This window comes from Rhipicephalus sanguineus, chromosome 1, assembly GCF_013339695.2.
Source record: "Rhipicephalus sanguineus isolate Rsan-2018 chromosome 1, BIME_Rsan_1.4, whole genome shotgun sequence".
NCBI lineage: Eukaryota > Metazoa > Arthropoda > Arachnida > Ixodida > Ixodidae > Rhipicephalus > Rhipicephalus sanguineus.
Window position 1 is genome coordinate 225,364,054 of NC_051176.1, and position 16,584 is coordinate 225,380,637.

General features: G+C 48.4%; 1 protein-coding gene across 1 annotated transcript in view; it reads right to left on the reverse strand.

Annotated features, from left to right (window-relative positions):
- LOC119381671 (uncharacterized) overlaps positions 1-16,584 on the reverse strand; it is a 46,615-nt gene that overhangs the window by 18,318 nt on the left and 11,713 nt on the right. Inside the window, exon 8 of the mRNA XM_037649447.2 lies at positions 15,692-15,970. Within this exon, the coding sequence (XP_037505375.1) occupies positions 15,692-15,970 (279 nt within the window). The remainder of the gene's footprint in view (positions 1-15,691; positions 15,971-16,584) is intronic.

Genomic DNA, 16,584 nt, shown 5'->3' on the forward strand with positions numbered 1-16,584 from the left:
CAATGAAAACCTACTTTCCTTGTTGTGCCTTTGTGCACAGGCTTTCGTCGACAGCGCCGTTTCTACAGCGGTGCTGTGGATGAAAGCCTCACATGTATTGTCGGACTAAAGAATGCGTACCTGCCCGTATACAGTCCTCATAAATACGCGTATGTACAAGGGGTCATTTGCAAGTCGTCGCAAGCTTATAATCTGGCTATATTTTAATCTCTCAGGCGTTCTATACTTGCACGAGCAATCGCGAAGGCGAAACCAAATGTACGAGTTCGCGATGTGCACAGTTTCTTCGTAGCGGAACTCTAGACTCTGGATCCCCAAGTGTCGTGTTTGATTACGAACACAGCGTAGTCTGACCATACCGAAGTGAAAGAGCTTGCACCAAGCCACCCGCGAGCGACCATGAATCAAATACTAAATCACTAAATTAAACAAATCAGTGCAACATCCCTAAAGTTACAAACCACATCAATGTCATATTTTCGCGAAGATAGTTTCACATCTGTCACGTATTGAGAACAGCGTGTCTCTATTTACTATATTGCTGCATTACTATATCTCATACTGAAGAACCAAAGCAGCGTCGAGGAAGACGACGTGATTTGGGAAATTTATTCTAACTGTTCTACAATTCATTAGTCATACATTCATATGTGACCACTTTTATCTATAAATTATTCGTTTCTTGGCCAATCCCCCAGAGTGGGTGTGAGCCATTCATAAAGGCAATCATCATCATCATCATGGTCTGGAGCGCGTTTATCCATCTTGTCCGCGCTTGGGCATAGTGTAAATATATTGTAAGCACGCCTTGCTCCTCCGGCTGCCTTCACGTAACAATATGTTTTCTTCAGTGTCTGTAACTTCGTTTTACATTCGCGGCCTACATGCCAAACAGAGGACACTAGAAGCAGTCTCAAAAACAAAAGCTTTGCCTATAGGGAAATAACGTAGGTTTACGTAGGTAACGTAGCTAACGTAATTACGTAGGTTTTTCAAGCTAGTACAGCTTTTTAATGTGTGCTTGGAAATGTTAGTGCCTGCCAGAGGCGCCGGCTAATCCTCCGCTGCTAAAGGTGGATAAAGAGAAACGTGTGAAAGAAAGAAACAGGAAGGGAGAAACAGAGAGAAGCGAATACGATCCAGTTCACAAGCCTTCAAAATGTATGCTAAAGCGACGCGCACGCCTCCGGTCACAAACATCCGGTGTCCGTATCACTGATACTCTTAGTTGATGTTAGTATTATCCTTGCTTGTATAGTACACAGAAATACGAGGAGACATTTGAGTTTCAGCTAGCTTATTCTATAACTATAGCACACTGCAACATTACTGCACTGCGTACATTAATTATTAGGAGTTGCATTTACGGCGGCTATTTTTTCCATATTGCAAACCTGTGTATGCTCGCGCATTCCAGCAGGTCATCGAGCGCCTGTCTGTTCTCGTTATCAACGCCAAGTGCCTCATTGTATGTTATATTTATGGCTTATTACTATAGCGTTCAGCGTTTCCGGTTTGAGCCGGAAAAGGTACGCCGTGTTTTTTTTTTTTTTTTCTTGTAGCATTCTTTTTAACCGAAAAAGACCACAGAAATCTAGTTTACCGGAGAGCTACGACAGCGATCGGCACGCAGCTGGGAGCCTCTAGGTATACGTACATATGCCCTTTGACGAAGTCAACGTCACTTACTAGCATGTCGCCCTAATGACTTTTTTTTTTCTTTTTTAAGTCATTTTTGCCTATCGTTGCAATGACCCCCGCAGACTTCGCGCTGCCGCCACAAATGTACTGATGGTAACGCGAACTCGTGTTCATGGAGTCCTCTTCTTTTCTTTTATTGGTTTATACTATTCGTTGGAACTATTATACAGTATGGACGTACAATGACACAAATAAAGCCGCATTAAATTTGTGTTCTCATTTGAAACGAACCCATTTGTAATTCTTTCATAGCAACATCATCGTATCTATGCATGACCTTGCGCCTTTGTTATAGAGCTCTTTCGTAAACTCTTATCCTGTATATCGGTTACAACTGCAGTTATAATGAGCAAGATATGAAGTCATACAGCATGTGTTGACGTCTACAACAAAAGTGACAAGGTAGTGAAAGAAAAAAAAAGATAAGAAAGGTAAACTATACGCGATAAATTATCCGCCGAATGAAGCCGGTGGATGTTCAACTTGTACAATAACATAAATAAAAAATAGCCGGATTTTCGAGTTGTAATGAAAAGGAAAATAAAAGCGCACCTAAGATTGGGAAAATAAAAACCGATTACTGACGAAGCCTGCTTAATTACTACGTAGCTCAAGTCACGTTTTTACACATTAGTTTACAATTTAAAATGGCTCTGTAACTATTATTGAACATGGTATTCAGGCAGCGTCGCCATCGTCAATGCGAGCCAAGTATTACTGCATTGCCGTATGCAGAAGGCAGCCCACATAAAAGATCGCCTTTAATCTCATTTTCCATACACGCCCCTTGCAAAGTGACACCCTCTTTGTTGGTTAACGTCACACTCAGTACTTTTAACGATATATCCTAACACGAAACGACTAGACGAATCATGACAGACACAATTTTGATTCACATTTCCAACATCAGTATTCAGCACCGCTGGAGGTAAGGAGACATTCACTTCTGCTGGTGGCACTCCAGTATGGTGGCTGCAGTGATTCGCGCAAACATATTGCAGAGGAAACGCGTCTCGGCATGCCTCTTTGTGGCACACCGCTACACGCTATTGTATACAGCCTGCGGCCAATTAACTGAGTACAAGTTCCCGTGGTTCGAGCAGCGCGTATGCCCTCGACCCAACAGCTGTTCCGCGAAACCGGCGTGTAGTGTGTGCAGCATTCAGGGCCGCGTGATATAGCAGGACTGGTCGCTGGGAATCATTATGTACGCTGAAAAAAATACAGGAAATAGAATGATCTTTGACCTGGATTTTTCAGTGCCTCCTCTACGGCCCTTTGCGCCTTGTTTATCTTCACTGGCGATTCTTTTCCAAAATTTTCGTCAGTAACGACATTGAAAGTTAGCGCAATATTTGAGCGAAAGTGGGGCGGTGCTGTAACGTACACGAACACCTTATTCACAAAATCACGGGTACTGAGTGACGCAGCGCTCGCATTTAGATGTAGATGTTAATCCTAAAGTTATGGCTTACGCCCACCCTGGATCTCTATCCTCTATTTAGCGCACCGCTTCTTCTTTGTTGTTGAGGACTCGAGAGAAAGCGCCCCGGGAGGGCCAATTTAATAGCGGAACTTCCACAGTCGGCTGCCCGACATCAACGTCCAATGTGACCCTCTCGATGGAGACATACCTGCGCTGGTTCAAGTCAACGGCCAGTACTTGGTGAAACATTAGGATGCAGGAACAAATGGAGCGCCCACATTTGCAGATGGGAACGTGTAGCGCAGTCGCAAGTTTGCCGCGTCACGACTGCGAGTGTATTGGACGCGAGGCCCACCACTGGATACGCGGGCGCTGCAATTGCTGTGACGTGCAGAGTTGGATCACGTGGCCTCGCCTCGCTCTAGCGAAGGGAAGCGGACGGTTGAATTCGTTGTTATAACCGCGATTTCGCGGCGTTTTCGCTTTTGAACAGCGTTGTTTTGCTTTCACTTCTTGTGTGTGGACCCCAAGAGACTACACAATCCAGAAAAGTGCAGTAAATATTGTCGCGGCCTGGTACTCTTCTGCTCGGTGCCACAGTGCACTACGTACGCGAAGGGGCCAGGCGTGAGCTTTCACTTTGATCGCTACCCTGTTTTTCACGAGCATGATGCCGCTGTCACCTGTCGTTTCTGTTTTTGTTATTTCAAGTCCTATGGTGTTAAAATGGGACACCGACCACGAATATTCATAAAAGCAAGACGTCCCGGCTCCCGCCCGGGAGCCTTGTTCACAGTTACTAATGAATGCGCAAGCAGTCCGGTACGTATGTTTTAAAATTTGACGTAAGCAACGTACGGACACGTCAGGAAAGTTGTCGTCATGACGGTTAAGCGTGTGTGCCGTGTCTAGATTGTCAGAGATTCAGATAAAGCCGAGAAGTCCAGTTCTTTTTGTCTTTCCGTTATCATTGCCTTATCCCGGTCTATTTCGTGGCCAGTTGCTGTCTGCGTGTTCGGCCAGTTGCGTTCGAGAACCATTTCTTACGACATACATGTGCTGCTTGAGTCTTTGCTGAAAGTACCTGTCTCGCCGATGTAACTTCCACCACAGTTTGCGCCCCCCCCCCTGCCCTCGTGTTCATTTTAATTGTCCTCACGTCTTTTCCCGACCACACGCGCTTCCGTCAGACTCTCGACTTCAGCCCATGGGTTTCCTTGCTTATAGATTATTTCTGTAAAATGAGCCCATAGCCAGTGGCACTTATTCTTCTCTATAGATGTTCTTTTACGCTACAGGCGAAAACATGGCCAGCTTCAAACACTGATTCACTTTCTCACAGTAGCCGCGAAGTGTCATACTGCTTATCAATGAAGCTTTATGAATGCTGGAAGCTGGTATTTTCACTGCAACATAAAATTTCCATTTAGACCACGGTAAGCTACACCTTGCAGCATGGCCATTCAAGTGCGCAAGTAATACGGCTGGCCGGCACACGGTGCATTTGCTATCGCAATCGAGCCCGATCGGGACCGTATTTTTTTATCGCGATTTCCCCTTTGTGCAAGCTGTGTAACGGAGTCAATTGTGGAAAATTTTCATCCCGATGTGGCTCGGTGGCGATCGAACATGCACCGTACGTGTGACAACCTTAGAAAATTCGTGCAATGAGAAGCAACAGATAGATATTGAAATAATGCCGCAGACAAACTCATGTGGAATGTTATCTAGCCACAACACTGAATGAGGCGCGCGCGTACATATGGCTCTCGTGCGTTTGTCTCCAATCATACGAGAAAGGTTGCAGCTGCATGAATCTCTAATCATGCTGGATTGCTTCCCACAAAGCGGAGAAACCGTTGTCGTCGTGCGTCATAGGGCTATGTGCACTAAACAGGAATGTAAATTTGCCCATGATTGTCGTGTCAACCGCGGCCCCTTTTAAATGCAAACTTACAATGAGTGAAGTTGCATGGTTACACGCATTTCTTGCAGCAAAAAACTGTGTCATTGCCGCAAGCACGCGCTAAAGGCCATTCGACGCAACGTTACCTTTTACAAAATCAGCGTGCGCGGCCCTCGTAGCTTCCATATCGGTGGCCACAGCAGACGACGCCGGCAGTCAGGACGCTGTCTAAGGCATTATGAGGACGTAATATTTTTTTGTGAGCACTTATTTGGCATTTCGTATAGTCAGTGACGAAGCCGCAGCAGTATTTTACGGTCTTCCTCAAAGTGAGGTACAACAATAATAATAAACAAGTAGACGCGAAAGCGGCTGCGCGCTGAGCGGGAGGAGGCTGGCGGAGCAATCCAACCTTGCACGTCACAGGGATGCATCCGCATGACGGCGCCACGGTATGTCCTCGCGCCCAATAGTTCCCGTGAACATACAAGTTGTCAAAGCTTCGTCGCCTTTCGCAGCTTGTCTTGTGAATAAAATAACTGATTACATGTAATTGTTTGATTAACCAAAACTAATGCAATAATTACACTGAGCGTTACCGATTAAAAAAGTAATAGATGAATTACGAAACTACCGAAAGATGCAATCGATTTTGTGCAAGTAGTTGATCGCATGTAATTCGTTACGTTCAAGTTTGGACTCAGTATAGTCAAGCCATCTAGACGCGACCAGGTTTGCACGCAAGTGGGTTGCACGCGAGTTGGCCCACTCCTTGCAGGCAGGTTGGCAGAACCCGCATCGACGTTCACTTAACCCGATTCGCTAGCGTTTACACAAGCCAGACGACCGGTGCTTGACTCGACGAGCCGGATTTTATCGGTTGCGTGAGAAAGTGGCAGAACGGCCTGCTCACTGGCATGTCCGACACCAATGTGTGTTCCCGTGCAAGGACATCGCCTTAGTATTCTGTATGCGTTTATTCGCGCGAACGCGTGCTGTGTATAGATTTGCTTATTGACCAGTACATGTAGTACTAATTTGCTGTGGCCGCTCCGTTTATTGTCCTAATATCATATATGTTGAATCTACTTCCTTATTTAAATTGTTTGGTGTGTAATTTTTTGTAACATACCCGATACAGCAGTTGCGGCCTTTCCTCTATTTCTATTCTTTACTTACTTTTTATCAAGCGAAAGGCTCCTCTTGTTCAAGCCAGTGCATGCGCTTGTTTTCATCAATTGCATTCGTCTTGCTTAAAACGTCATTTTTATTGGTATAGAAATTGGGAACTCTATGAGACAAAGCGCTACGCTGTTAAGTATACATTGTGTTCGTTTAGTGATGGGAAGTTACATTTATGTTGCTGTACACCACGGAGACATGCTTCCTCCATACTATACCCGTTTAATCGCACATCGTATCGTTTGGCGGTTTCCGCATGATAGCTATAGTCGCGTGTAAAATAGGGCCAATGCTATGCATCCCCCCTCCCTACACCCTCACCCAATGCTTTGCTTCGTCGCTGAAACACTGCATTATGTATTCATCATGGAGTGACATGCGATAGTCTGAAATTTGTTCGGGACAAAATAGCATACGATCAACTTACAGTAGAGTTCCACTTTTGCGTTGGGTGACCGCGACATCACGCAGAACTACATGGTTTGGTGACCTTGGAAAGCCTTCTTCATATATATCTCTAATACACTGATCCTCGGCCACAAATCTCAGTAAACCTCAATATCGGTCGCACATTAAACGCGCTTCTACATTGCAGCTTACGCCTCGAGGAATCCTATATACGCCTTGTTGCATCGCATAAAAAATGACATCATCTGAGTGCCCGAACTGCAGCACCAAGGAAGCTTATGCAAAGCCGAGTCTGGTTGACTGTCCACGTGAGAAGCAACGCTGTGCTTTCGATAGGCGACCTTTATCTGTGCTGAAAGTGCTTGCGTCCTGGTCGTGCCTCAGCAAGTTGGCTCTCAAGGAGAGCTGTAAATTTTCTCGATGTCAGTGAACTGATAAATTCCTTTTGAACAGTCGTTAACGTGCGTTTCTAATTTCCTGTATGAGAGGGACTTGGTCTTTCTGTTCCGACGTGGGAGCGGTCCGCAACGTGCTAGGTCGCGTTCCGAGGGACCGAAATAAAGTTTATTCATCCATCCATCCATCCATCCACATTACCTGTGCATATTTGCGCTATTCTTGTAGTGCAAGTATACAAAGTAACGTATTTTATTTTTTCGTACTTTATATTTCCATTATACTGTTTCGTTTTTTTGTTTTTTGCGATTGTTTTTCTATACCTACGATTTTGGCACAGCCGGCCCTACTTATAGCCAGGCCTTCCTCCTTTTTTTACATTTAATGAAAAAAAGAAGAAAGGAAGGATACCGTGGCCAGGTGATAACAGCGCGTGTAGTTATTCAGCGATAACTCGATCCGGCTCAGCCCGATATATAAGCCGAAAACAAACACTGCTATCAACTTGACGCAGAGGTAAGTCCAGCCACGCTGGAGCCGGCCGTCCGGGTAGAATTCCCGGCTCTTAACGCTTATAGCGTAACACACGAGATGTTGTAGGCACCGGCGCGTGTGGCAATGCGACTGCACGATATTCGCAGTTGAATTATGGTGAAATGCGTGAAATTCAAAAGAGTAGCATCTACCACTAAATAATTTTTGTTCGTCCCAAATATAGAGTATATTTGTTAAGTGGGCAAAACGTTTATGGGACAAAAGGACATCGCCTTTATACTTGTCCTTGCAGGAGCCAAGTTTCTCGGCGTTATCTGGAGATATTTATGGAAAGGAGTCTAAAAGCACCCACTCTTCTTTGAGCGGCGAAGCGCATCCTGTTGGCCACCGAATTGTGCTTGCTTTATGCTGTCTTTTGCCTTTCAACTTCGTCTTCGAGGCACCAAATTCGTATATTTCACAATGCACTCACCGTCATACCGAGGAAGACAATCGGCGAAGCAAGCTATGCAGCACTTTCCATTAATGCGAACGTTTCTTTTGTTCCAAAAAACGACCCACGATATCTATCTTCGTTTATTATTATTCTTTATTTATTTCAGTGTTTTTCGTATTGCCGTGGCTCTTAGAAATCGGTGACTTTTAAGTAAATTTCAGCCAAAGCGAACGTAATTGCCGTTTTATTCTTCTTTATTACTTGAAACCGAAGGTATGGAAACGTTAAATGACAACAAAAGCTCCATAAAAGGTCGGAACGCCCGCATTAAGATATAAGATTTCAAGTCGCAGAAGCGACATACGCTTTATGCAGTCTATTGCATGGACTTTATCATACAAGCATTTTGATGAATATCTATACGTACTGTCGTACGACGATTTATTGTGCGACGGCTACGTCCTTAAACAGTCGAGGTATAGCACCGGCAGAAGCCGAAGGTAGATCGCGTGCACAGCAACAACAGACGCGGAAGCTCTTCTTTCTCTTCCTCACTACAATGGCCCCGGGACTGAAAAGGAGCCATCCTGGCGACTACGGCGCAGGTAGGATCAAAGGGTCGTAATATGGCTTGAGTCGGCTGACATGCACCGTGTCACGACCGCGATGTCTGAGGTCGTGGGATGGCGTCACAGGTTCAACGACGTAGTTAACAGAGGATGTGCGGTCGATTATGCGGTAAGGGCCATCATAACGAGGAAGAAACTTCGTTGAAAGTCCAGGGCTGTGAGGTGGGACCGACAACCAAACGAGTGAACCGGTCGCAAAATCTTGTGTAGACAATTCGTTGTCATGCCGCAGCTTTTCGCGACCTTGAGCGGCGGTCGTAAGTGTACGCGCAAGCTGCCTACAGTCCTCTGCGTATTTGGCCGCTTCAGGACACCGTTGTGCACTCGGAAGTGTCGGGTCGGTACGGAAGCAATGTATCCAATGTGCAGGAGGGCTCTCGTCCATATAGTAGAAAGAACGGCGAAAAGCCAGTGGTAGTTTGTGTGGCAGTGTTATACGCGTATGTTACGAACGGCAAAACAGTGTCCCAGTTGCTATGATCCGAGGCGACGTACATAGTCAACATGTCGCCGAGAGTACGGTTGAACCTCTCCGTCAAGCCGTTCGTTTGCGGATGGTAGGCTGTAGACTTGTGGTGGACGATGTTGCATGCAGCGAGAAGGGCTTGTATTACTTCGGAAAGGAACACGCGCCCTCTGTCACTGAGCAGTTCACGTGGCGCTCCATGTCGAAGAACGAAGTTCCGCAAAATGAAGAATGCGACTTCGCGCGAAGTAGCGGCTGGAAGTGCTGCGGTCTCGGCGTAGCGCGTGAGGTGATCGACTCCTACAATTATCCATCGGTTACCCGAGGAGCTGTAGGAAGAGGACCATATAGGTCTATGCCGACGCGATCAAAGGGACGAGCCGGACAGGGCAGCGGTTGTAACTCGCCAGTAGGCCGCTGGTGAACTTTTCGTCGTTGACATGCTGTACAAGCTCGAACGTACTGGCGGACGAAGCGATACATTCCGGCCCAGTAGAAGCGTTGTCGTAGCCGAGTATACGTCTTCAGCTCACCGGCGTGCCCGTTATGAGGGGCAGCATGAAAATATTCGCATATGTCAGAACGCATGTGCCGGGGAATCACGAGTAGCCACTTGCGACCGTCGGTTAAATAGTTTCGCCGGTAAAGGATGCGGTCATGCACAGCAAAGTGAGCGGCTTGGCGACGAAGTGTTCGAGAAGAGGGTGTAGTGTTTGGGTCGTCGAGGAAGTTTATTATAGCTGAAAGGGATGGATCCTTTCGCTGCTCGACGGGCATGTTAGCGACGTTGATGGGGGACACGGATGCAAAAGACATCGATGCGGAGGCCACGTCGACAGGTATCGGCGATCGGGAAAGCGCATCGGCGTCAGAGTGCTTCCTGCCCGATCGGTAGACAACGCGGATGTCGTGTTCTTGTAAGCGAAGCGCCCAACGCCCGAGACGTCCTGATGGATCTTTTAACGAGGACAGCCAGCAAAGGGCGTGGTGGTCGGTAACAACGTCGAAAGGGCGACCGTAGATGTATGGACAAAATTTGACGAGAGCCCAAATGATGGCTAAACATTCCTTTTCTGTGACGGAGTAGTTTCTTTCCGCCTTCGTTAAAGTGCGACTGGCATACGCCACAACGTACTCGTCGTAGCCGTCTTTCCGTTGCGCTAGGATTGCACCAAGTCCGATGCCGCTGGCGTCCGTGTGTATTTCTGTAGGGGTTGTGGGATCGTAATGACGAAGGATCGGTGGAGAAATTAGTAGGCGACGTAGTTGCTCGAAGGCTTCGTCACACGAGGTTGACCACGCGGAGATGCCGTTGCTTGCGGTAAGCAAATTGGTAAGTGGCGCGATGATGCTTGCAAAATTGCGCACAAAACGCCGAAAATAAGAGCAGAGCCCTATGAAGCTGCGGAGTGCCTTAAGAGTAGTGGGCTTGGGGAACTCTGCGACCGCACGAAGCTTGGCGGGATCAGGAAGAACACCATCCTTTGATACAACGTGCCCTAATATTGTTAACTGACGGGCAGCAAAACGGCACTTTTTGATGTTCAGTTGGAGGCCTGCAGAGGACAGGCAGGTAAGTATCTCACCAAAGCGAATGAGGTGCGTTGGAAAATCGGCCGAAAACACGACGATGTCATCAAGATAACAGAGGCATGTTTTCCACTTGTAGTTGCGAAGGATTGTATCCATCATACGCTCGAAGGTTGCGGGCGCGTTGCACAGGCCGAAAGGCATGACGGTAAATTCGTACAAACCGTCAGGTGTAACGAAAGCTGTCTTTTCGCAGTCATTTTCAGCCATGGGCACTTGCCAATAGCCCGAGCGAAGATCCAGAGACGAGAAGTACTCTGCGCCTTGCAAACAGTCGAGGGCATCATCTATCCGAGGCAGCGGATAGACATCTTTGCGAGTGATCTTATTCAGCCGACGATAATCCACACAGAAGCGGATTGACCCGTCCTTCTTGCGTACTAGCACCACAGGAGACGCCCAAGGACTGTGGTCGGAGGGGCGAATGACGCCACGCTGCAGCATATCGTCGACTTGCTCGCTAATTACCCGTCGTTCCGTTGCCGACACGCGGTATGGGCGCTGGCGTAATGGAGAGTGGGAACCAGTGTGGATGCTGTGAGTGATGCTCGCCGCACGTCCCAAGGATGGTTGGTCGCAATCAAACGATGACCGAAACTTTTGAAGCAGGGCGAGGACTTGGCGGCGGTATGAATCCGGCAGATCGGCGTCCAAGGCGGCTTCAAGAACGTCTGACGACGGCGAAGACAGTGATGGTGAGGTGCAATGCTCGGAGGAAGTAAGGGCGTCGAGCTGATAACAGGGCGTGTCGTCAGAAGTCTCAAGGATGTGAATTGGGTCAATGGGCTGAACACGACCTAGTGATTCTCCGCGCAGTAAGGTTACGGGGTGCTTAAACGGATTGCAGACAAGCATAGATGATAATCCGGATTCAGTGGCAAGAACGGCAAACGGGAGAGGTAGAGCCTTCCGACGCAGAAAAATAGGCGACGGCGTAAAGAGTACGGTGGCGTCGGTCGCGGCGGAGCAAGATACGGGCACAAGGACCGACATTTCGGGCGGTACTTCCGTGTTGGATACAACAGTGAGCTTTGCGGCTTTAGTTGCAGAAGGGTCGGGCAGTACGGATCCAGAGAATGGGAAAAGCGCCACTTCGGCTCTGGCACAGTCTATGATGGCCCGATGTTGCGACAAGAAATCCCGACCGAGGATGAGTTCATGGGAGCATGAAGAGAGCACGAAAAGTTCGACAACGTATACAGCGCCGTCAATGACCACTCTCGCGGTGCACGCAGCATGCGGTGCTACATGCTGTGTACTTGCAGTGCGCAGTAGCATGCCAGACAGCGGCGGTGGTGACCTTATGCAGTTTTCTACAAAGCTTCTCGTCGATGACAGAAACGGCAGCCCCAGTATCAATAAGCGCTATTGCGGCAGTTCCTTCAACTATAACGTCCAATAAATTGCGCGGCGACTGTGCAGGCCTTGTAGAAGTCGCGAAGCTTGCAGTTCGTGCCTGCGGAACTGCAGCAGCTAGTTTCCCTCGCTGGGCGACTGGCGACGACGTAAGGGCGAAGGCGAGCGACGACGTGGGGAGGGTGATCGATGGTTGGCGAAAGGACGTCGCGGTAGCGGCGAAAAGTCTGGGTTGGAACGCATGGCATTAGCGGTATCATCATTCGAGTAGCCGTATCCAGGTACTGCAACAGTTGGATGAGCAGAAGGCATGCGACGATTGCAGAAGCGTGCGACGTGGCCGGCGAAACCGCAAGCGAAGCATATGGGTCGGTTGTCCCGTGTGCGCCAGGGGTTCTGAAAATGGCTTCGAGGTGGAACTTGGGGCGACAAAGGAGGGGGAGATGTTCGTGGTCGCATCGCGGCAGGAAATGCGACGGTTGATGCGCAGGTCGCGCTGCGACTGCAGCATAAGTCAGAGGTGCAGCTACGGGAGCGAATGGTTGAGCCAAAGGTAGCGACTCGGCAAGCTCCTCGCGAATGGCCCTTCTGATGGGATCAGCCAAAGGTGTGGCAGGCTGTACAGGGCGATCTCCTAGCGGAAGCATGGACAGTTGGCGCGCCACCTCTTCACGAATGAAGTCCTTAATCTTGCCGGAGAGGGATATATCGGACGCCGGGTTGGTGGCAAGCGTGAGACCCGAGAGCGAGTTGGCAGGTGCAACAGCGCTGCGCGCAAGGACCCTTTGTCGACGCAACTCATCGAAGCTCTGGCAAAGGGTGACGATGGCCGCGACAGAAGTAGGGTTTCGCGCAAGAAGCATCTGGAATGCGTCGTCTTCGATGCCTTTGAGGACATGCTTCACTTGGTCCTCTTCGCTCATCGAGGAATCGACGCGGGCACAAAGGTCCACGACATCCTCTATGTAGCTGGTGTACGTCTCACCAGGCAGTTGAGCGCGCTGGCGTAGACGTTGCTCAGCGTGGAGCTTTCTCAAGGTGGGGCGGCCGAAGACTTCCGTGAATGCTGTCTTGAAAGCGGACCAGGTCTGTAATTGACGCTCATGATTGTGGAACCAGAGGTTCGCAACGTCAGCGAGATAGAAGATGACCGCACGTAGTTTGGCCGGGTCATCCCATTTGTTGTGCTCGCTGACGCGCTCATAGATGGAAAGCCAGTCTTCTGCGTCAGTCTCACCTGCTGCACTAAAGACTGGAGGGTCGCGTTGCCGCTGGACGGCGCCGCAGCTGGTGGGAAGGGCGGCGGCTTCAGGCTGATTATCAACAGCGTCGGTCATAGTGCTTGAAACAGCTGGCAACGTTCGGTTGCGAAGTTCCAGGTTGAGGCCAGGGATTCCAGCAACCTCCACCAGATGTCGTACGACGATTTATTGTGCGACGGCGACGTCTTAAACAGTCGAGGTATAGCACCGGCAGAAGCCGAAGGTAGATCGCGTGCACAGCAACAACAGACGCGGAAGCTCTTCTTTCTCTTCCTCACTACAGTACGAACAACTAACGATAAGAAGATCCCGCACGATGATAAACTGTACAACCTTGACAGTTGCAGATGGACAACTTGGGAGCGTCCACGTGGAATGAAATAGTGGCCCTCCAATCTACCTACAGCTGCGCTGACGCGCAGCTCGTCAACCATGCAGGTCGTTTATATATTTTACAAACGTTTTACTCTCTCTTCACTTGTTCGTTTACTCCGTATTTGGATATGTTTTATGCGAACTCGTTGCTTTTAGACACCGCTGAGGAGCTTGCATGACTAGACTAAACGAGATCTGACGCGTTTGGCTCAATATTCTATAAAAGTAATGGGTACTATTACTACACCTAAAACATTTGATGCAGTGCTTGTCTTATGCCTGCGGCTCAAATTACTGCCAACATGCGTGACCTATACCTAAAAAAACTTCGTCTAATGTCGACTATGGCCAACAGATACGGCAGCACATTTAGCCAGCATATATAGCCAAACATATATTTAGCCATTTAGCACATTTAGCCAGCATATTTAGCCAAGCGTATATATGCTATCGAAAAATCCGGGCCGTACACACCTAAATTCTGTGATCGGGATCTGAGAGCATACACATTTCCATGCACCGTACTAATCTATGCAAGCTGCGCGATGAAAACGTAAGCGACATCTGAAAGTCCATAAGCTTCGTTGTATAGTTTACATCAGTACGCATGATGCGAGCTTGACTTCTCCTCGCCCGGAGCAGCGATAAGGAGCCGCCGTCATTGCTTAAGGAAAATCCGAGCTCACAGACGTTCTTCGCTCTGTAATGCGTGCATCATACTCATATCGTTGTTTTGGAGCGTAAAACCATAGAATTGAATTTTTTTTCGCTGGTCAAGAAAACTGGCACAATGTGTAAAGTTGTGTATGTGACAGGAAGGGGCTGGTCGGGAAGGTAAAATTTGCTTAGCAGCAACGCTTGGTTGGCTTGTTGCTATGGCTCGCCCTTTTTAGCAGCATGGTACAGAAGTTTATAAAATTCTCACGTGCGTAGAAAATGTGCCGTCCACGATTCGTCATTGCTACTGCAGCTATCACCTTCTTATCAGGCCGAACGTTTGCACGCATCGCGAGCGAACGTCAGCCACCGATGAAGTGCCCTTGCGTACGACACACACACACACACACACACACACACCACACACACACACACACACACACACACACACACACACACACGCGCGCGCGCGCGCGCGCACCACACAGCTTTAGAGAAGTGGTTAGTTGGGCGTAGCTTACTTTGGCTTACTTTAGGGCGTAGCTTACTTTGGTGCAGGGATCAGCTTATGGAAAGTGGGCGGTCAGCTTATCGGAGAACCTCATAGGCCCTCTTCTTGTGGGCATACATTGAAAAATAATGGGGTCGGGGTCAAGACATCCGGATTACCCCCCCCTCCCCCCTCACCCCATGGGGTGAGGGGGGAGGGGGGTAATCCGAGGGTAATCCAGAGGCAGAGTGGGGTGCACCCCACCCTGCCTCTGGATCCGTCCGTGCATCCGGGTGACCTGCAGCATAACAACAACCTATTCGACAAATTTCTTGAGCTATTCTGCTTTTTCTTATGCATACCTGGCCATAAAGCAGTTATTTTTCATATTAGTGCGGCGTGCATTTCTAGTCACTTCTCTGAAAATATGCACCGAAGGTCTTTATATATGATGTGGCTCTCAGGTCGCAGCTCTCTGCACTTCTATATGTATATGCTTTCACGTACAATAAAGGCTTCGTGAATACTCGGAACTAACTAACTAACTAACTAACTAACTAACTAACTAACTAACTAACTAACTAACTAACTAACTAACTAACTAACTAACTAACTACTAACTAACTAACTAACTAACTAACTAACTAACTAACTGACTGACTGACTGACTGACTGACTGACTGACTGACTGACTGACTGACTGACTGACTGACTATGATGGATTCTCATACACGTCGCCTTTTCATATGCATGTATATGTGACCTGCACGTAAGACATCGCTTCCACTGAAGAGGCCCTACTGGCGAATGGCGTGGCACGGTAAAGAAAATACGCGACACTGCTCGTGCGACATGTCGCATTTAACTTTTGGCTACACCGTTCTATTTGGGCCTTGCGAGTGAGGTGAATACCCACCTGAGCGTCCTTGGCCGTCCAGCGCAGCTGCGGGGTTGGGAACGCCGGGCTGCGCGACACCATGGGGAACGGCTCGCCGCACACCTGACCCATCCTGAGCTTGACGCATTGCAGGAAGGCGCCTATGATCGGGTAAGGGTTGATGCGCGCCAAGGGCTGCGGCTCCCTGGGGCGCACGCACAGGATCGGGTACACGTAGCAGCGGTCGCGACTCGTTCGGAACCGCACCTTCACGTAGATCATCGTTCTCTCCGTCTCGTCCGGGATGCGGTAGCCGTACTGCACCAGCAGATCTGAGTTACGAAGCACGCACGCGTGCCCTCCTCCGAAACGAACTGTTGCGAGAAAGAATGACCTCGAAGCCGTAAGTTGGCCAACCACTCAATAAAAGAGAAACACAAAAGAACAGTTCACACTCGCATAAGGCCCCTCATCTGGCATAGGCAGCATTCGGCACACTGGGATCAGAGACGGGGGATTATAATCAGGATCACGCTGAGTTACTTTACACAAGGAAAACACGAGAACGCGCTGAAAAACTCTGAAGACGTACTAAGGGCACGGAAACAATGCGACACAAATAAAAGAAGACACAGAAGAGGAGACAACAGCACGCAGATTTGAGTAAACAAGTGCACTGAAAAAGAACGGAAGAGTGTTCGGAAGCAGGTGCACATGTTCACAGGTGGGTGGGTGGTGGGTGGGTAGATAGATAGATAGATAGATAGATAGATAGATAGATAGATAGATAGATAGATAGATAGATAGATAGATAGATAGATAGATAGATAGATAGATAGATAGATAGATAGATAGATAGATAGATAGATAGATAGATAGATAGATAGATTATCAGAGCCATATAAATATAGAGTTTCTGACAGGACGTTATA